Here is a 22,756-nt window from a genome sequence, read left to right as displayed (position 1 = left end):
GGAAATTAAACAACTGAAAGCCAAGTCTCTGGGGGAACCCTAAGTGTAGTAGTTAGCTGGCTAATTCTTCAGCAGAAGCTCCCTTTCCAAAGGGGAGTGCCATGCAGGGTCACAAAATGTGCCTTGGTGTCGTTCAGACTTTGACAAATTCTTCACGTGGAAATATTGTCCAGGTCAAGGAACACTTTGCTTTATTTCTCCTCTTTGTAACCAAGGAGAGGCAGGAGCTTTCAGACAGGGAAGCTTTTCTGATTAAGACGAAACTTTTTGGAGTACAGAACACACTGACAGAATCTAATTGTTTTTCCAAAAGTACTAGATTGGGGCAGAGAAAAATGCCCATAGGTAATGTAAAACCAGCGTAACAGAAGAAGTACCAGGGTTATTATGCACCTCATGTTAAACAGTTTAGATGACCCCATCAGCACAGGAGAAGCTTTCCCAGAGAGAAAGCTTGCAGTGTCTCCAAGTCTCTTAGGAATCATCAACCAATTTATCAGTTTAATGGTTTATTTTATAAAACACTCCATACACTCTATTTCATGGCCATCCAACACCTGGCAGCTTGTGCCAAGTGCCCCTGCAGCCCTGGGGAGCCAGCAATGGTCCCAGCACAGGACACTCCCTGCACTCCACAGGCTGTCCTGGCAAGGGGCTTCTCCAGGGAAAGGCCAAGGAACGTGAGCTCCCATCTCAAGGCATTTCACCAAAGCAAACAGACTCGTTTTTCCATCCCCTAAGGCGTCTGTGGGAGAGATGTTACTCTGATATCATGCAGCAAAAACTACAGAGCACCTACACAATGTGTGCACATCTCTGCCAGTACCTTCTGGCCTCAGGGGTTTGGGTGCATTTACTGGGACCCCACATCTGCCTCATCACCAAAGTGCAACTTCTGAAACCCTCATGTAACTGCCAGCACTGGGGTGGTACAGCTCCCACACTGCAGCCCGGGAGGAATGAATTAGCAGAAGGAATTCTTGCTTTCCTCCCTCCCTCCAAGTACAGAAGGCTTGAGGGCTAAAGGCACAGGAATATGTTGCAACCCCCATCACCAGTGGCATTCATTTAATTAATTACCAGCATGATAAGAACTGAACAATGAAGTTCAGAGATTAAGATTTCCAGGCAGCTTGAAAAACAGTTCTCATGTCACACAGCACTTGGATCACACTTTGTTGAGTTTGCTAACCAAGAATTTGAATTTGATTTTATCCTCCCAGATAAGCCTCTGATGGGTCCTTCTGAGTCATTGCCACTCCTGTCTAGGCTCCACTTCCCTACCAAAGACACAGCTGCAAATAGAGTGAGCTCTGACAGGCAAACACTCCACTTCGCCCAGCAGTGATACCAACCTCTTGGTGGCACAGCTGCACATGCATGTGATTTGAATACTCTTTGAAAAAATAATCTGAGCACACTTAAAGGGAGAGCTGAGCTTCTCTGGACACTGTCTTTGTTTTAACTTGCAAGTTTTGCTAATCTCTCTCCTGTTGCACAGTGAGAAGGTTCCCCAACAAACTCTTCCACCAAACTCACTTCAACTGCTGAACACACATCCTGAACCATTACCTGCAGCAGCAGACTTATCAAGTCTCACAATGTAAGATTTTCTGTGAGGGAAAAATTTCTAGACCAGGAGGAAAGAACAGAGGAATTAAAAATAGAGGCAAAAATGTATGGTATGCACCCAAGGGTCTGCTCCTGTGGCAAATTCAAGTAATGGAATTTTACACTGGACTAGGAAATGATCTGCTTTTGAAAAATAAATGCAAAGACCTTTAACACAAACAAATGTCTATGTGAAACTGTGGGTATTTATTTTGAGAATAAACTATCAGATCATTTAATTCTATTTACATGGTGACTATCATGCTAAATAATCCAGTTTAAAAACACACAGAAGTAACTGGGTAGACCTACACTGGAGAAAGAGAGGTCACTTCTAAGAAAACAAGGTAGGAACCAACAAGAGACTAAAAATATACAGCATAATATTCATATTGCTACATTCCATGTTTAATCATTGTGATCTATTTCACACTAGCATTGCTGACTCTGCTTTATCTATCATAATTATTCTTCCATCAAGAGTCCTGTAGACATTTGCAATCATTTACAGCAGTTATACCAAAGCTATCAACAACCAAGCAATCAACAGTGCTTGTAATAACAATGCTAATGTTCTCTGATTAGAGACAATCATGAACTCTCATTTTGTGATGCACTTTAATTTCCACAGGGTAAGTGAAATGCCTTCTTTAAATACATGTATCTTGCACAACTGACATTTGTACCAACATCTGCACAAAGTTCCATGGACAGACGTACTGACATTGTCTAAATGGCACTAGAAGTCGATCTGCAGTTCATTAACTATGCCAAAGAGCAGGGAATGGTAGGGCAGCCACGGGCCATGGCAAAGACATGAGGAGGGAGTGTCTGGGAGCCATATAAATTCAGTGGCAACAGACAATGCATGAGAAACTGCTCCTCCTTTGCCACTGGGAAACACCTAGGACTGTGAGCACTTTCTTTCAAATAGGAATAACCCTTCCTTTTGACCATATTATCCAACATATATTGCATCAAAAGTCTTAACACACACTTTTCCCCTTCAAGTTTCACACTTGCAGTATTCTAATTCCTGTAGCTCATAATGAAGACATTTATTTTAAAGAATCTGTCAATAAATCAGTAGTTTAGTGTTCTCAGGAGAGGCAAATGGATGACAGAACATCAGTCCCCAAAGCTTCTGTCCAGTTCATGAAAAATCAGTTTACAATAGTCACAAAACCCAGCGTGGTGGCTTGCCTTGTTTCACCTCAAATTGTGCTATGTAATACCACTTCCTAATATTTTTAATTTTTAAATGCATAAATAAATAGAAGTATTGGTCCAAATTACTTAGATTACTCATAAGAAATAAAAAGATGAACAAATCACCTTCTTAACGTGTGGATGTGGCAACAGTCTTTGTGGATTTATATATTGCATACAAGTCTACCTGCTATAATCTCCACGTGTGCAGCTGCCAGAGGCAGAAGATTGGCTGTGTACTCTTATCTAAGAAATAATTTGACATGCACAAGTATTTCAAGCAGGCAGTTTGGCAAAGGGCAAACACAGCAGGCATTATCACTACAAGGGTTCTCTGAACTTTCTAAACTGCAGTGTAAGTAATCATCTCAGCAGTGGAAAATCATGATCTAATCAATTTTCCTGAGCTGAGTCTTTTGTAGCTGTAGTGATGAATGCCTTTTACTGTAAATGCTATTAAAAAAAATAAAAAGGCAAAGAAACTTAGGAAAACTCATAGCTGATGTACACTTCAAATAACTCAGTATATCCCATTAAAAAAAAACCCCAACTACTCTTCAGTGAAACTAGCCTACAACAGCACAAATTATGTAGATGTGAAAAATATAAATTACAGCAATCAGAGTATATGGAATGTATCATGTTTTGGTCACCATATTTAGATACTGAGAATTATGATAAAGAATAAACACTCAACACACCACATGCATCATGACTGAATGGTTAATTCAAGCATATGAATTCTTCCTTCTTGCAATTCAATTAACTGTGACCACATGAAAGTTGCAATTTCCAAACTCACTTTTCTTTCCTTTTCTCATCTGTCTACATGCTTACTGGAAAGAAAATCCAACAAAAACACACAGATAATATACATTTTAATATAATTCTGCAAAATAGTATTTTCATCTGAGGAGTATTAGTGTACTGAGAAAATCCATATAATGTAGATCAAATTGTTAATAATTTTGCACATGTTTGAAATTACAGCTTTTTATTGCACAATAAGACAAAGATTTCTGCATTTCTGTTCTAGGACACACAGACACCACATCCTTTCTGTGCTCTCAAAAGTGCTCTTTTGTCTCACAGCTCTGTTAAACAGTCGGCCACTGCCAGATGCTCTGGCTAGAAATGGTCACAGATGGTCAGTTGTCCAGTTAACAGACCAGAATACTCTTCTCAAATCTCCCCTAAAATTGTATCTCAACTGTATGCAGCAAATGAGAATATTTGAGTATTGTCAGGAAGGCATTTGACCCAGTTAAGACTGCAGGTCAACTTTGACAACAAGATTAATTTTCCACAACATCACCAAGTAAACTATCTCAACACATTTCAAACAGCAAGTGTCAAGTGCTATAATACTTTTGCTGATTATGTGATAGATTGCATCTTTTGATGAAAGAAACTCTCAGTTCTGCATGTAAACAAAGTATTACTATTTGGGGATGATCCCAACACATCTGTACTAATACACATTGCAAGAGCTGCAGGAGGAAGCAGTCAGGCCATCACTGGAAAGACTCCCGTGATACTCAGCAAACTCTGTGCCCTAATCTTTGTGCTCAGTCCTGCAAATATTTACCAGTACTCCTTAAAAATATGAACAGGATTATAACATGCACAAGAGCTACTTGCTTCTCTGTTGAACAAGCAGTGCTTGTCATGCAGTATACCTGTGACAAAGGCTACAAGTAAGACAGAAGTAGGCTAAAAATAGCAGAGAAAAATCTTTGGTGTTTTGTATTCATCTTTCACTGTTCCTAGATCAGGCATAAACACCAAAAATATTACAAACCTGCATATTAAAGTGAATATTAAAAAGACATGTCATTTACTAGCAGTATTTACTAAGTTCTGTATCTTGTGATAAGTAGTTGGGTGTCCTTCCAACTTACACAAGATTTATAAGATCTGTAAATCTTGTATAAGATTTATCTTCTAAAGATTTATTTATAAATCTTTATCTAAGTGTTGTGGAACACATGTTTTGTGAGAGAATTATTCCCTCAGCAGCCTAACTCAAGATTGCAAAGCTTATTGCTGGGAAATCAGGAGGCCAAGCCTAGCTCTTGCCTTACAGGCCGAGTGATTTAAGCTCTCCAAGGTGTCACTGTCTTCCAAGAGTTGAGAAATATTTTGTACACTCACCCAAACCACTGACAGTATATTCCAGGTCACTGGCATCCAACAGAATTGGTCCATTCTCCTGCTGCCCCTCTTCCTTGTAGTACAGTTTGTAGCCCTGGACAGCTGCAGTGTCCTCAGAGTCCTGCTGCCACTGCACTGCGATGGTTGTGCAGTTCATGGGCTCCAAACGCAGCTCAGGAGACTTTGGTGCTGGGGTGAGAGAAATAGATAGATATATAAAATAGTCTTGTATTCGAGAAACAGCTGTTTTTCATGCAAAAATCTGGATGTCCATCAGTCCCAAACTTCACTCCAGACTTTGATTCTAACTCATCTGTGTATTCACGTAATTATTTCTTTCTTATGATGTCTGACTCCCTATAACCAAAATCTAACAACTACATTTAGAATACAACAGAATAGAAACAGCTTTTAATTCTGCATCTTAAAAAATAAATAAATGAATACATTGATGAGGTAGTTCTTTTTAAGCAAAAATGAAAACATTCCAAGGATAATTACAAAGTAACTTCTTTTAAAGTGAGCCTGAGCAAATATGATTAACAATACCATCATACTTCATCAAGTGTTAATAATTCACTATAGTAGTCAAAACTCAATTAAATCCAAAGTAGAAAGATGTGGACTACAGCTAAGGAATAAAGTTAAAAATTCAAATCTGGATGGTTTTTTAGATATTTGTGCAAAGTTGAATTTTCTTCTGCTTGACTTTATTACAACAAATTAGACTTCATATGTCAAGGCAATTTGTATGTTCAAAAGATACATGCATTTTTTAATACAGACATACATTCATTAACTCAGATCCTTTATTAACACATTACACTGCTAATGTGTAGTGTTCTAGTTTGCAGAAATGTATTTTACACTGAACAAAATGTTACAGGAAACTCTATGTTTGTGAGCTGCGTAGCTTCTAGACTCTCTGTTCTATACAATTTGAATCAAAAAGAGAATTTTAAAACCCAACAACCCCACAAGCCATTGCTGTTCAGGGCACAGGGTGTTGAGAATTACCTTTCACACTTGTAGCTTTGGGAGTTCGGTGCGAGGTCCACAAAGACGCCTCTCCCCAGCCAACCCTGGTGGCAGCAGTGATCCGAACCAAGTAGACACTGTCAGGCCTCAGCCCCTCGAGCAGATACTCCTCGGAAGAGCCTGGCAGCTCCAGCACCTGGATCTTGGTCTCCGTGCTCAGGCGGAATGACACACGGTACAGGACGACCTGGCCCCTCCTGTACTTGGCAGGAATGGGCAGCCAGGAGATGAGAATGTCTGTAGGACTCCTGCTCGTCAAGCTGATTTCAGGAGCTCTCAAGGGAACTAAAAAGGCAAAGAAAAAGCTCAGGGAAAACACAGAAAATTCTTGTCTGATACCTCAGCCCATAATGAGATGCCAGTAATGTAAGACTAAATAATCCAACAAGTTCTGTAGATTGTTGTTTAAGGCTAATTTGACACTTCTCACCTGCTGCATGCAGCACAGCTTAAGCAAACTTTTTTCTGTAAGCCCCTGAACATTTTCTTCTCTTATTGCTGCCAGCAGTAATCAGAGGCAATCAGCATCTGGCTGACACTGCCTGCCAAGGTTAGATGCAGCAGCTCCAGCCGAGAGCCCAGACAGCAACCTGCACAGCTGAACACTGGGTGCATATTTTCTTCCACTTACCACGTAATGAGGGTTCTGACAAAGAGACAGGCAGACAACTAGAAACGGCAATGTTCCATGCTGCCAAAGCTTAACCCTGTCAGAATTTATTAATCACATCTAATGATCTACACTAAACAGTTTGTTGTTGTCGTGACGTTCAAATTAAATCATTACACAGAAATAAGTCAGCACAGTCTTTCACAAAATTCTGATTCTACTAAAAAAGGCACATAGACACAAAAAAAACCCAAACAAAACAAGATGCTATTTTTTTTTCCATGCAGGAAATTTGTATTTCAAATTTTCCTACAAAATTTACAAAAGATGTGGTAGGTGTGCAGTTGGATCCACATTGCAGATGCACAAGAGAGCATCATAGGGACTAAATCCTAGGCTACTGTCAAATTCTCATCATGAAAGGAGTTCTTAAAGATCTAGAAAAATTACTGATATGATTTAATGAAGTGCCTTAGACAATAACATTAATCTTAAACACAGAAAGAGACTCTGTGTAATACACACTGTTGCTCTGTCAGAATGTTATTTTATTCTCATTCCTTTCATGAGCTGCTTTCTTGTACTGCGCTATCCAGAAGTCTCACTGGTATCAACAGAAATTTAAGACCCTCAAGAACTGCACAGCTTGACTCAGTGCAGATAAAAACGTCCACAAAATAATTTCTTACCATCTTCAAGGGTGTGCTGAGTCACATGATCTGACATCTGGCTGGCACCCAAAGGCATGTAAGCTACAATATAGAAAGTGTAGTTGCTGGCTGGCTCCAAGTCATCAATAATGTAATGGGTTGTATCATTTCCAATGACCACTTGGTACTCTTCATTATTTAAACCTAGTATAAAATAAGGGTTAGATAAACAAAAATTCCTGAAAATCCTCGAACATCACAGTATCTTGGCTTTAAGATCCTAAAAAGTTAATTTCATGTTCTTCCCCAGCCTACCTCTATTTTTAAAACCCCTATTAAGCAGAAGCTCTTTTATGCACAGGAGTAACTGTGTCTTGCTGTAGTATAGACTGTGGTGTTTCAGGATTTTCCTCAATAAGGGATGCTGAATGCAACTCTAAACCCTATTTAACATTAGTCACAACAAACTGTGCCCAGTGTACAGTAACACAAACGGACAAGCTCTAATAGCCTTATCATCCATACCCAGCTTCTAAATCTATTTGTTTAGAGTCAGAGGGGTTTTTTCAAAACCTATTTACAGAGCCTTTCTATAGCAGACTGTGAGGAATGTGAGGGCTCCACTCCATCACAAACAAAACAAACACCCTCCTGCCCCCGAAAAGAAACAAACAGAAAGAATTTATTCAGCAAAAGGATCTCATTTTAGCCCTGCAACTTCTATTACATTTGATTGACACGTTTTTTATTTTGATTTGGAGACAGGCCAATAAGAACAGACCAGAATAATCTTCAAAAATGTTTGGCTCCTTAGCAAGTTGTTTAAAAAGAAAAAAAAAAAAAAAGAGGGAAAAAAAGAAAAAAATAGTCAGCAATTCACACTAAAATATGCATAGCAATGCATGCAGCAGCCCTTGTCATTGTTGGGCTTTATTCCTATGGAGGAAGGCTATAAAGTGGACCAAGTGTGGTGAAAGCTGCAGTGTTAATGAACAATTCACACCAAGTGCATGTCAACTTAATCAAAACTCTGTAAGAGCCAGCTCCTCCTCTTCACAACTGAATTTATAAACAAAACGAAAGGCAAATTCCACCATTAAGTTTTCCCACATTTATGAATTAACTTGATAGCATTTTAATTAGACAAGATTACGAGCATCTCACAACAGACTAGTTAATGGCTTGTTAATTAGGAATTGCAAGGCACGATTTCTGACCTGCTAAACAAGATCCTTGAGCTCAAATTAAAAGGACTTGTTCTCTCATTGAATGGATTGCTAGGCCTCATGCAGAGGCCCTAATGAAACAGCCATAATAGAGAACAAGGCTTGCCTTCCACCACAATCAGTGTTCCCTTTGTGCTTTTTCTAAATCACTAACAAGGAATTAACACACTCCAACATGCACGCTCATCAGACCCTTATTCTTCTTGCTACTATGACCCCAATTTGAATGTAAAATATTCTGCTAAGAGAAACAAAACACAAACACACAAAACCCACACCTGTTAGTTTTTTCAACTAGCTTGATTAAAACACTAACTTTTTTTTTATATAGGGAAGAGAACCTGAACTTGTTTTTACAGTGGGAATACTGGAGTTGTGAAATGTAACAGTAAATGATGATATCTTTTGTATTCAAAGCACCTACCACACTGTGATGTCTACAAAGAAACCTCTTTGGAACTCGCATGCAATTCATGCATTATCCAGTTTTGCTTACTGTTTAAAGTTTATGGAACCACAAACATCAGTACAACTTAACAGACTTGCCAAGCACTGTTTTCCTTTGGCAATACTATGTTCTTTACTCACACCTGCAAAGGAGGTTCTAACTAAAATAAGAGAGCAGTATGTCCATAACTTTTCTGTTTATACATTTATGGTCATAAGAAGCTTCAAGCAGAGATAAAAGCTAGTCAAGTCAGATGTATCTGAGGTAATTTTTAACCTTCATTAGGGAAATAAACAGGATGTGAGGTGGAATGGGAAAAGACAAGCTGAAAGGAATAATGGAAGCAATACATTAATACATAATCTTTACATTAATACATAATAATCTAGAATTCCTAGAGAGTAAATAAGATGTTGACAATGTCAACAGGGTATGTTAGAACCTCCATGACCTGTATGGTGTGAGTCTCATCAAAAGATTTTCCTTAATATTTAATTTTAATTTCTTTAAATGTAGTTGTTTCTAAATTTACATTAGAGAGATGGTTGATGTGATGATTTTTCACAAAGGCATTTTCTGGACTTTCAATAATGCCTCTGATACGAGAGCAAGATCCTCAGAAAGTTTATAGGCTATCACTCTATCTCTGAAAAAGCTATTACTTTTAGAGAAGTGCAGTCCACTAGTTCTTGAAGCTCAGCATTTTTCTATAAAATAAGACAAAAGTGAGGTTTAAGTTCTGATGCAAATTTCTGATACTATGCAATCATGTTACAAAATTAAAAACGCATGCAGATCACCTACACTTTGTGTCCCACCACTGGAATTACTCCTCTTTACACAGCCCTCTCCACTCTCTTTGTGTGGATTTTTTTCACTAATGTGAAAGGATGCACAACAACATTACATTAAATGAAATAAATACCACAAGACAGTCAGAAAAGATTAAAAAATGGATATTTGAGAATATATGTTCAAATAAATCAGAGGTTTCTGTTTGGCTGCTTGCTTTTGTTTGAAGTTTGTTTTGTTTTTAAACCAAGACAAGCTATAATCTCATTTCACAAAACATAACCTTTGGATAAGCAAGCAAATAAGGCAAGGACTGCAAAATGATTTTGCAAAAAACATATTCCAGAAGATACCTCCTTTCACTACTGTGCAAGTTTATTTCCTGCACAAATACAAACTTCCCTAAGGACAGTTTCCCAGTTTTCTTTGAAGTTATCTGGTCTCTGCTCTTTACAATTATCCTGATAACTTACCCAGTGTGACTTTATTCGCATTAGCTGTAAGAGGGGATTGTGAGCACAATACCTCAGTGACTGAAAGAGTAGGGGGTAATTTCCCACACCTCTTGTTCTCATTATCTTTTAAAACTCTTTCCTTCCTTCCTTCCTTCCTTCAGACAAAATTCTCCTGTGTCCCGAAATATCCCACTTGCAAAAGCAAATGTGGCTATTCCTGCATCAGTATTAGAGTAATTAAGCTGTCCTTCCTGTCCTCTGCTTAGCAGATGGCAGGCTGGTATTCCACACAGAGCTGAGCATCTGCAGTCCTGTCCCTCAATAGACCACTTACTGAATAGAAATGGAAGCAGAAATCACTCTGAGAAAACAGGACTGCAGTGCAGCTTACTTGAAGTCATGCACCTAACTATTTTTCAAGTCATTAAGCCATCGCCTCCTGCTTTTGAAAAATGACTGTTCCCTACTACCTTAAATTACCTTAATTCAAAGCAATTACCTAATACTAAGGGATTTTAAAATGTCCAGTTACTCATTTTTATTCCAACTATCCGTTCCATTTTATACAGGAACTTGTATATCACTTCAGAGACTGGGAAAAGCCACTCACGGCCATTCAGCATTTGAATAGACTTTTCTCATAACAGGAGACCAAAGGATGAAAGAAGAGTAGTTTTACCATTTGGCCAATATTCCTTTTAAGAGAAGGTAGTGAAGACAAAGTATCAACTTTTCTACTCCAAATTTAAGAAAGCCAGTAAAGCCACAAGAATTTGGGGATCTAGAAAAAAGAGCAGTCTGTAGAGAAAAGTTGAATTCTCTAAGCCTCCAGGACTCTGCTGTATGCTCTGTTCTTCCCTGCCATGCACACACAGAAGAGAACAGGCAGAAATTCCTGCTGAGGACAGAGGGAAATCCAGAGAGCACTATGGAGGCCCTAAGTCCCAAAGTCCTTTCCTAACTTCAGAATCTGCTCACTGGAGCCATCAGACACAGGTAAGTTGGAACACTCAGTCCCACAAATGAGATGATATGGGAAAAGCATTTTCCCCCAAGCTTGCCTGCTGCTTGCAGTATGCATTCATATGCTGGAATGCTCTGATGCAGCCCTGAACATGAACCATTCAAATCTGACAGTCTTTGCAAGGACATTCAAGTTCTTGTCACATTCAAATCATTAGATGGCATTTCAATCAAAATCTGCTTACCTTCTGCTTTCATGTAATGCACAGAGTATGCAATCACTTTGTCTGAATTATAGAGTGGCCTCTCCCAGGCCAGCAGGATTGCTGAGCTCGACATGGTTTCAGCATGGACATTGTAGGGTGCACTGGGTCTGTCCTCTGACATCACCACAGTGAGCCTGGCCCTGGAGAGAACGGAGCCCTGGCTGTTCTCAGCCACACACTGATAAATGGCATCGTCTTCAGGAATGATCTGGTTGATCACCAATTTACTGGATCCAAAAGGAAGAAAAAGGTGGAAAAGAAGCTCACATCTTAAACTTAGCTCCACATAATAACACAGTTATGTTTGCCTCTGCTTCCTAAGTTTAGTATGATTGACTTACATGCCACAAATTCTTCTATTAAAAATGCTCAGCAGCGAATTTAGCATCTTGAAGTGTTCTGCAAAACTTGCCATGTTTCTATTTGTGCCTGCAAAGCCAGGCACAGTGAAAACAAAACTGCACATCTACTCCCTCCCTGCAAAAAGCAGGCCCTTAAGCTCGTAATTCCTTAACCAACTCTTTAATATAAACTGCTCACTCAACAGAAGTAGTAGCAAGCTTCTGCTACTCTGTAAATCTGAAGTTACTCTGTGGTGAAACTCTTCAGTCCTGCCCACCCTCCTTGCCAAGTAAGGCACTCACCATATAAGCTTTACTGATTTTAGGTATTGATTCACGTGCATCCATCACCAGGTTTAATGTCCCATTTCAGGTTGACTTGAGTTCTGTCTTGAATGTCTATAGCTAACTTCTGTAATATCATCTTTTGGTACCACTTCACTAGCACAGCTCTTCTACAGCAATTGCAATCTTACCTGTTGTACATTTTTATTCTACCATTGGAGTGTATTCTCCTTCCATTTTTTAACCATGAAATTTTGGGGGCAGGATTTCCTTCTGCTTGACAAGCAAAACGAGCAGTACCAGCTCTAGGCCTTGTTAAGCTTTCTGGCCATTCCACAAATGAAGGTGGAGCTACAGATAAGTTACAAGAGAAAAAAATAGTTTAAAAATCAAGCCCCTACAAATGCAAGGACAGTCATACCAGTAATCATATTTAGTTTTTCAAATAAAAACCTCTCTCCTCAATCAACTCAAACACACATATACACAAGCAGAAAGTACATTTCTTGTAAACAAAGCACATTGTTCTAAAAATACACTATCTATAGTGTTTTTGTTCATGCATCTATGAATACAAACGAACTCCAGATTATGACATACTGTTCTTTCATAGATACACATTACATATTTCTACTTGGTTACAGGGTCCTTTTCTGTGTTGAAAGCCTGTCTTCCCAGAGCAAACATTGCACCTGGGTATCTCCAAGTGCTAGCTCACAACTCAAGCCTTGAGTATGTGACACTTCCCATCTAAGTCAACAGACAGAAGAAGGCAGCCACAGTTCTGTGACCTGCTCCATCTCTGCAGTCTCTCTACAGCCCCTGGCACACAGCAGAGCTCAGAAGGACACACACAGCAGTTCAGACACACTGGCAATGGCAGGGGGCTCACCCAGCACAGTGAGAGTGGCCATAGCCACGGTGAAGTTGCGCGTGCCGGGAATGGTGGCCCGGCACACATAGACACCCGCGTGCTGCACCTTCACATCAGAGATCATCAGGTTCCCATTCCCGAGGACTCGGGTGTTGAACACATCAATGGACTTGTGGTCTGTTTGAGAGAGCAGCAGAAGGGGGTTACAAGGCTGTTCACCTAAATAATTTACCTACATTGGGCTGTCTATGCAGTAATGGCTTACATTAACGCATGAAAGTTGAGAAATGCAAAGAAAATCACAGCTGAACTTTCAGAGGTTCCCATTTTGCATTTACTTTGCTCTTCACTAAGTACCTGACCATTCAGATGGTTGGGCCGCACCACTTCTTAAGTGATTTATATCTGGAATTCACCACCTTGGCTAGAAGTTAACCTCCCATCTGCCTAGAACTATGATTCAGCTCATCGCTACCAACATCCACATCATCTTTACAAACAGTGATCAACCATCTCCTGAATTACACTGCAGATAAAAACAGTATATTTGATTACCATGTATTTTCTCCTATTTTCACAGCAAATGCTCTATGACAATTATGTGAACTCTTTTCCTACTTGTTTCTCTATAAGAGCCATTGAATCAACCAGGAAAGATACGTTTATTTCTTACACTTTTAGAAAGAGAAATGGAGGAAAATTTTTCATAATTTGCTTCTACATGTACAGTTCTGACTTCCACATTTAGACATATGTTGGAATGAAAACAGAAAGTAGTTTTCATGAAAGAGATGTGATGCATTGCTCAATGTTATCATTCTTACTGCAGTCCCTCTTCTTCCCTTCCAGGCTGACTGTCCTGGGTTTATCTATACCTATTCATAGTCCAAATGGCCCATTAGCACAAGGTGCAAATCACGTTCCCACAGGGCTTTAAGCAGAGTGGAAGGAGCTCTAACAGGTCTGTTTCATGGACCTGTTTCATGGATGCAGCCATCCCAACCTGCCCCCACCACCGACTGTACTCCAGTCAGGGATTCCTGGAGTCACCACCCTGCCTGTCCCTGTGCCCACCCTGTGCCCGGGGCAGTGCTTGATTGACAGCAGAAGCAGGGAGTCCAACGCTTCAGAAAACCTCGGGGCTTCTTGACAGCAGCACTGAAGCACAGAACTGAAAGTGTTTCACTCATCCTACTTTAACCTACTAATCGTTACCTACTACACAAAGCCTCAGAACAGAAACCTAATTGCTCAAATCCTTTCTTTCCAGTTTTACTTCCTCTCCACAGGCTGAAGGTTGCATGCTGTAATTTTAGGACCTACCTAACCGGCTCCATGAGATGATTGGCTTTGGATTCCCTGTGGCTACACACTCCAGTATGACAGTTTGATGAAGAGATGCTGTAATGTTTTGAGGACCAGCTATTATAGATGGCTTGTGAAAAGGCTTCAAGTCTGAGGCTTTGCAGAGATTAAAAAAAAAAAAAGATTAAAAAGTGAGCACAGTTGAACAAAAACTCAATTATACATGAAATATAACAATTGTTTTTAGGGATGCTGAAAGTTACAGCCTTATTTCAGTAACTGGGGAAACTTACATTGAACAATATTTTAGCTCAAGATAAAAGCAAGCAAAATTATTTAGACAAGTGGCTCACCTACAGCTTTTCAAGGCTTTTAAGTGTTTTTGCTATACTATAAGAATGAATATGGTGCTACTGAAAAAAATCTCACTTGGTAAATACCTGGAATAACACTCAGCACTGCCTCGGTGCTTTTCCGCCTATTGGCTGCAGTTGTGGCCACACATCGGTAACTCCCTGCATCCTTCTGCTCAACACCATAGATCTGAAGCACTCCTGTAGGCAGAGCAGTTATCCTGCCACAGAAACCAAGAATAAGAAATGTAGATCAACATTCAGCCAGGGAACACATAGTGGAATTAACTCCTTGATTTACTAACAGCCATTGCTACACTGACCTGGGAACAGCAGGCTGGAGACTCAAAAACATTCCCAGTACATGACTCACCTTCCTGCCTTTCTGAACTACAGGCAAAATTCCCCCCAGCACCACGATGAGTGCAGAGGAATTTACTTTCAACAAGCAGATCTTTCTCACCCTCCGAATCAACCATCCCAGCCTTCTTCAGCCTGTTACTACATTCATACTGTTCGGGTTGGCTGATTTTTTACAGCAGATTCTGATATATGGCCATAACTGATGTACAGTTCCCAGAAACCCACCTATGGTTTCAAGTTTTAGTTTCCCTTTTTTCCTGCCTTTGCATGCAGGGTATCTTACACACTTTCAAATGGAGTTACAGGTCAAAAAGCACAGGAGTCAGTTCAATGACCACAAACTGGTCATGGAAAAGAATCTAGCAGAGACTGTATTGTTCAACTTAATTAGTTAATCTTCTTCATTAGAAGACCTCTTGCACAGAACTTCCCTGGTATCAAGTGCTTTAACTCATTTTTTGTATATATAATTCTTTATTGTCCCTCTAAAGAAAAACAAGTTCAGAAAAACAATTTTTCAGTAAAAGCAATCCCACTAGTTCAAACCACTCTGAGAGTCAAAATCCACCCATTGCATTCCCCACTGCAATGCCTGTTCCTGAGGATGACTTGCATACAAAATTCACCAATAAGAATTCAAAGATCAGTGATTACTGTGCAGACAATAGTGGGTGACTCTGGTCTGCACTCATAACACCAATTTAAAATTCGTTAGCAACATACCTATGACCAGATATTTCAATGGTTGATATGGAACCTTTTTAATGTAATGGCATTGCAAGTATTAAGATTTTCTTCCTGTAGCAGGATCAAATGATAGCAAAGAATGAAATACACTCTATAATGTGTAACCCTACATACCTGTCCATGACTAAGGGTAAAGTTGTTCTATTCACTTCCCATGTCACAGTGGCAGGAGGGTTTGCTGTTATTTTACAGGCAAATCGAGCTACTCCACCTTCTTGGACTTCAGTTGAAAGTGGTTGGACTTCAAATGCAGAAATAGCTAAAAAACAAGAGAACATTAATTTTATGAGACTAAAGTGAGAAAAAATTCCTGCTTAAATCAAACTTGAGTTCATAGATCAACTTGTAAAAATATCCAGAAATATTTCATATGGTTCTTTTATTTCTGTATGCAAAGAAAGATGGATCTAAGTGCCTTGTCAATTTAGCTCAATAGCATGTTTTCACTAGTTGAAGGTTTACTTAAAATAACTTTGCTTTAACCTAATTCAGTAAAAAAATGTTTCAATGAAAATAAATACGACACACTCAAATAGAATTAAGCATACAAATTGACTGGCTGGAAACCATATCAACTATTAGACTAACAGATTTCAAGTCAATTCAACTAGTTTGGGATAGCTTTAACAAATTTTACTGTGATAGGAAATTTCCAAAACATCTTTTGGTTTGTGACTCACTTTAATAAAAAGCATTTGCACAGTTGTACAAGTTCATGTATCGTAAAAAAAAAAAAGAAATCAGAAAAAGATCTCAAAACAAGTTTAAGTAGGTGAGAACACCTTTACCCCAACAGTCTGAGCAGTCACCAAGCTGACGTCTGATACACAGCATCAATGTAATTTTGAGCATCTACAACTTAAGCAGTTCACAATATTGAGCCCAGTGAAGCAGCAATCAATAGAAACTCTGCAGCTAATAGCTAAGATATTGATCAGTTGTTGGACTTCCTTGCTCCAAAATAAGGGAAAGTAATAAAAAACCTGCTAATTAATTGCTTATTTACTGCTACTTACAACTAACAGAACCATTCTTCAGAAGCAACTCCTTTTGGATAACTCAACAAAAAATTTTCACATTTCCACCCCCTGTAACTGCGGAGGGAACAGTCTCTGTAAACTTAATGGTACTTCTTTTGTTTTTTTAAAAAAAAATCAGATTCCAATGAAATTTCTATTCCTGTATAAATTATACAGAAACATGGTTGCAATAGATTAAACCAACAGTAAAAAGATACCTCCTAATATTCAAGTTTTGCTTTTAAATATTTTTTTTCCTATTTTCCTTGTTTATTAATGGAAATGGTTTCTCATCCTATTTACTCCAAGACATCCTCAGAAATGCCATGAAGGATACAGACAGCACTGATGCACACCAGGCACTCTACTGAGTGCTCCCCCTCCCTGGCATTTTAATGGTACAGCACATTCACTGAGAGATTAACATTGGGGTGTGAAGGAAACATTAACTCACCTGGTTGCTTCCCCCCCACAACACACAAATTAATTTGTGCAAAGGCCTAACTACCCAACTGAATGATTACTATCACTCACATGCCTATTTCACTTCCCAGGTGGGAATAAATGCCCTTTTTTTTTGCACTGCATTCAGGCAGCTGCACCAGCACTGCAGGAATGAGTGCTCCTCATCACACCAGCAGTCAAGGTAAACAGAGCTCCCAAAGACTGTGGATAACGAGACCACAGAACCACCTTGCACAGCAAAAGCACCTGAAAGCAGCTGGAGCTACACGATTCAAACACCACGGTCACTGCAGATGAGATCTGGCACCTCGAGTGTGGCTCAGACACCCTGGACACTGCGAGCAGAGATGCTCCTGGTACCCACAGCCAAACCTGTGCTTTTGGCAGCAGCTGTGCCCTCCTCACTTCACTGCAGACAGAACTATCCTTTATCACCAACAGAACTAGGCTCCACTTTCTGCTCTTTTTTTCACTTATTAGCAGTACCATGTTCAAGAACACATAAAAATCGCCATAACATGCAAAAAGGTGTTACAACAGAACTCTCATATTTAAAGCCTGTTGGGGGAGACATAAAAGCAGTTCTTGCCTTAAACAGATTTTCTTTTGACTGCAAAGGAATCATCAGAAGTAAAAAAGAGACTTAGTTTTTTGACTATTTACAAAAGCTCAGCTTCACAAAACAAACTCAGTACAAGGTAAATAACCTGCACATAGAGCAGGCTGTTCCCATATCTCTAAACTTTCTGGATTTGCTTTGTGCTGGATTTGATGCCATTCAGCTCTCCTGTAGTCTTCCACCACAAAATAGAGAGGTGGGGTAAAAGAATAAGAAACAGCAATAAAAGGAATCCAAGCTTGTCTTATTTCCTTTCCTTCTTCTTCATTCTAATTTCTCCCTACACAAACGTGTGTTCACCTAGAGTCAGAATAATATTTCCATAGTGCCATTCTTAATAATTATCTTTCTTAACAGAAAATACAATGCTTTGCATTCTTCATTTATTTACTGAAAGTGTGATGCAGCAAACTAGACAAGTCTGCTCACATTTCAAAATAGAATCTCTAGGAATGTAATAAAGGCATAAATTATCTGAACAATCCAAACCAATGCAATGTGAATTTCAGAGCCATCCTGAAGCACAGCTGTACCACAGCCAGCAGCATGAAAAAGGATCATTGCAACAAGGCAGAAAGGTGATCATACAGGCTTACTGAAGCTCTTTCACAGCTTTGAAATTTTTATATCCATTGGAACTATCCAGAATTTTCTTATATTGGTACAGTTACCTAAAGAGATACAGTGAGACAAAGGAAACACAATTTAGGTTTGCATTTATGTATATAAAAAGAATTATTTACTTCCATGCACTCAGTACATTACAGCTGTAGATTAAAGACAGAAGTGAGACTCCCAAGAGCTACAAAGCAAACTGAGGGGAATTAGTATTTCACAGACCACAAAATACCATCACAATAGCAGGCAAGAATTGGTTCAGCTACACTCTGTAAAAGTCCAGTGCAAGTTGTTAATTGAAGCTGATATGCAAAGAACATTTTCCTGTCTCAACTGGAACAATGTATTTCCCCTGAAAATTCATCTTTAAAGAATTTAAAGACAGCAAAACTCGTAGCTATGAAGAACTGCAAAAAACCTTCAAAAAAACCTTATTAATGCTACTAAATGTAGGTTTTAGAAACAAAAAATCCCTGCTTACATCTTATCTAACTTTATACATTGTTTATCAGTTTAGCTCAATGCTTGCTCCCTCTGTATCTTCCTTACACACATCTCTGGTTTCTGCTTAATTCTGACTTTATTTGTTCCAGTAAAATCTGTTTTTACAAGTCTACTGCTGTCTCATGAAATCTGACCTCTTTGTAACAGGCTTATTTTTCTGGCAAGCACCGATTCCAACTCAGAACCCCAAGAACAAGTCATTAAAGCAGTGCTGTTAAGAGGCCAGAGCTCTATAAAATGGATAAGAAACAAAGTCTCAAGAGACATACCCTGCTCCCTAAAACAACCCTGCAATGCAATAAATGTAAGTGCCTTTTTATTTGAGTTCCCCCCCCCCCTTCTCCAGTCTATTTAATCATTTTTTCCCAGATTTATAGCCAAAAGAAAATAATTAATGCTATTCTGAGAAGTTGATGCTCCCCACTCTTTTTAACTTGCAAGATACCAAATGCTGCTTACAGAAACAAAAGACAATAACTAGACACTGTATTTACTTTTATATACTAGAAACTTATATTTACAAATTCCTGAAATTTATGTGATAGGTGTGTGTGTGTGTTTGTATGGTTACTTCTGATAATGAAGATCTTTACTGAGCAGGACTGTGTGATTTATGCCATGTCTATGCAGACAGAAATCAGACTTCAGTTATGGTACAAATTCTTTCATTTACCATTGAGGCAAATATCCACAGGTTCAAAACCCAAATGATTGCTTTCTATGACATGCTGATGAAGTCTGAAGAGAACTGCTGCTGATTTACTATCCTGCATCATGTAAAAATCTTCTTTGTACCTAAGCAGGTTTACAGATTGAACTATAAAGGTATGAAAAAGTCAAACTTAAGAAGCTCATGCCCCACACCCTTGGTTTGTTTGCATGCAGCAGTAGTCCTTCACAAACTTTAATTATGAAAAGGACCAAACAAACAAGCAAAAAAGAAACACAACACACACCCACTTCATTCCCTCCTGGAATGAAGTCCTGAAGCTTGCTGCAACACAAATCCAGTGACTTGTTCCCTTACACACTGCACTTTCTACTTAAACACTTCATGTCATTATGAACTCGTTTTCTGAATGAGCTTTCTTAAGATGCAAAAAAATTCCAACAACTTACATGTTGATTAGTGTTTCATCACAGCTGACCCTAGCCTAAGACCAGACTACAACTGTGAAATAAAAAACCTCTAAGATTGAAAGATAAACCCAGAACTGAAATAGTAGCACAGTTTTCAACTAACCAGAATGCACCAAATATTGAGAAACTCTGCAGCACATGATAGTGATGCTTAAGTGTTTCTCAAGATATAATGGCCACTCAGAGAGATGAACTGCTCAGGTGGAAAGAACAAAAGTGCATAATGCCATTTGTACAAGGCATCTGTTAAAGCCATTGAGAATTTCACAATAGCCCTTACCCTTCAAGTGAAACCAAGAATCTTTCCACTTTTTTAAACTCTCTGGTGAAGTGATCTCATTTGAGAAAAATAAACTTGTATGTTAAAGAGAAGCTACAGCTTTTCCCAAAGAAATAGATTTCAGGGAAGCACATGACAACTCTTGTCTTCTTGATCTAGTTTTTGTGATGCACTCTCTCTGAAACAGCGTTGACAAATCCAACAAATATACACGTGCATTATATATTTTAACACCAAAGCAAATTTGCAAATATTTTCCTGGAGTTTTTGCAGTTTCTCAGTTCTTGTAGGAATGAGGCTTAAAAGAGATGATGAAAGGAGTTCTGCCACGCCTTTTGGCTATACAGACACGCATTTCCAATGATCTGCTGCCCAAAGGGGAAGCTTTGGTCTCGATCTGGATTTGGAATAAACTTGATATGAGTATATACTGGCAGATCCAGACACTTGGCAAGGCTGCAGACACACAGCTCGTCTCTGTGGAGTACACAGAGCTAGGGCTGTCATCAAGTGACACAATGGGTGAATCTTCCCCGAGTTTCCCAAGAGATCCTAGTAAAAATTCACTTTTTTGGAGTCCAAGTTCTGCTTATTACATGGAATTCAGAGTTGAATGTCACACAAATACAGCAATATGAGTAAAGATTTTCATAACTGTAAGTGAAAAGGGATTTCTGTAAAAGGGCATCTTGTATGTGTTACCACATACAAGTAGAGTGACTTCTTACACTCACCCTTAAAACTTTAATCAAGTGTTGTTTGACCTAGAATTACTATTTTTAAAATGTGAGGCATAAAAATGAGAGATTTCAGGAGAAAAAGAACCTGACCTGTAAGGCAAGATTAAACGAGCTGGGATCTGATCAGCTCTGGGAAAAGAATCTCAAGATAGAAATGACAGTCCTACTGATTAATGAGAGTCATTGCTTCCTGTTCTCCCTAATACTTCCTTGGATATTTGTAAGACCAGAAAAAGCAAGAAGAGGCTCCAGCTCCAGCACGGGAAGTTCAGGTGAGGTTTCTGAATGGAAATGTAGCATGGAGCAGGCAAATAAGGGAGGAAACTGCATCTGCAAAGACTTTATCTCACCCATGGGCTGCACATCTCCCTCCTCTAATGGCCATTATTTAAGGCAAACAACTGAGCTGAGATGGAACTGAGTTCCATCTGTAAGGGGAAGTGATATCATCCAGAACACATTTGGCCCTTTCAGGCACAAAGGAAAAGTGTCAGTTCATTCTGACTGTTATAAAAGACTGTAATCCAAACAACTTACTGGTAATGGCATTCTTATAAATTACCAAAGATTTAACTCTTCTGATAAATTGCAAAGTGGCTTTTTTACCAAAGTCAGCTCTTATTTTTAATTTCCGCCAGAATGGTTGGAAAAATAAGCTTAACTAAAATACACTTTTTCTATAACCTTGCATTTTAAAAAGGCAATTTGCAATTGCATGTTTATGTGCTACTATTGGCTAAAACTTTAGTTTGATATACTTAGTTTTAATTAATAACCAAACCATGCTGAAAGCCTGACACTTAAACTTAATTGGAACAAAATTAATTGCGTTTTCCCCCAAAAAATCAGACACATTAAATCAGATAAATCATACAGACTGCTGACATCACTGCCCTCATGTCAAGAACTCCATGAAAATTCTGGAGAATGCTGTATCAGGTGCTTAACTTATTACACAAGAATTTTCAAACTGTATTTTTCTTTCTCTGTATTAATAATCCCTGGCAGTAAAGGCTATCACACATTGCTATGTTAATGGGTTGTGCTAGCCTAACAAAAAGCAGCTGATAGCAATAAAACAAAACAACTGTTCTCTCCTTCTCCCAAAAATCTTAAACCAGGGAGGGGACTGTAGTGTTCATAGGCCTTTCCTCAGATATAACTTCAGGCTCTGAGGATGGTTGGGTTGTTCTTGTCACTTGCATGGTGAGAAACACCTGTAGGTGACAAAGAGGGGAGGAGAACAATGACCCATCCTGTTCCAGCCCGTGCAGCTGCAGGAGGGGAGAGCAGAACACCCCATACCCCACGTTATCCTCATCTAATGCACAAGAAAATCTTGATTACAGATCGAATCTCCAACACCAGGACCCACAGATTTTAATGTCCTTGAACTAACCCAAGCCCAACCACACCTTCAGTGCCTTTCCAACTGCCTTTCTTTGCACTTCAAACAAGCTTTTCCAGACAATTTCACTTCCAAATGTAGCAGACATTTTAAAGGATTAATGAACCAGCTCACCACTGTTTCAAAATCCATACGTGTGTGTGTGTGTGTGTGTAGAGCATAACTGCAATAGTTAGAAAAAACAGTCTTTAAGCTATCTCACATCACCTCACTGATAGCTTGGGAAAAGCTTTGCTAGAATGGCACCTTGTACCCTCTAATCCCAAATTAAAC

At 39.1% G+C, this 22,756-nt stretch overlaps 1 protein-coding gene across 1 annotated transcript in view; it reads right to left on the bottom strand.

Annotated features, from left to right (window-relative positions):
• The window catches only part of PRTG (protogenin), a 76,134-nt gene that overhangs the window by 30,425 nt on the left and 22,953 nt on the right, over positions 1 to 22,756 (bottom strand). Inside the window, 9 exon segments of the mRNA XM_014873956.2 lie at positions 4,975 to 5,163; positions 5,992 to 6,297; positions 7,312 to 7,476; positions 11,402 to 11,649; positions 12,240 to 12,399; positions 12,941 to 13,099; positions 14,246 to 14,383; positions 14,668 to 14,801; positions 15,805 to 15,949. Of these exon segments, the coding sequence (XP_014729442.2) occupies positions 4,975 to 5,163; positions 5,992 to 6,297; positions 7,312 to 7,476; positions 11,402 to 11,649; positions 12,240 to 12,399; positions 12,941 to 13,099; positions 14,246 to 14,383; positions 14,668 to 14,801; positions 15,805 to 15,949 (1,644 nt within the window).

The sequence above is a fragment of the Sturnus vulgaris genome, chromosome 13, assembly GCF_052056855.1.
Source record: "Sturnus vulgaris isolate bStuVul1 chromosome 13, bStuVul1.hap1, whole genome shotgun sequence".
NCBI lineage: Eukaryota > Metazoa > Chordata > Aves > Passeriformes > Sturnidae > Sturnus > Sturnus vulgaris.
The sequence above is the reverse complement of the archived record's forward strand: the minus strand, read 5'-3'. Positions and strand labels throughout refer to the sequence as shown.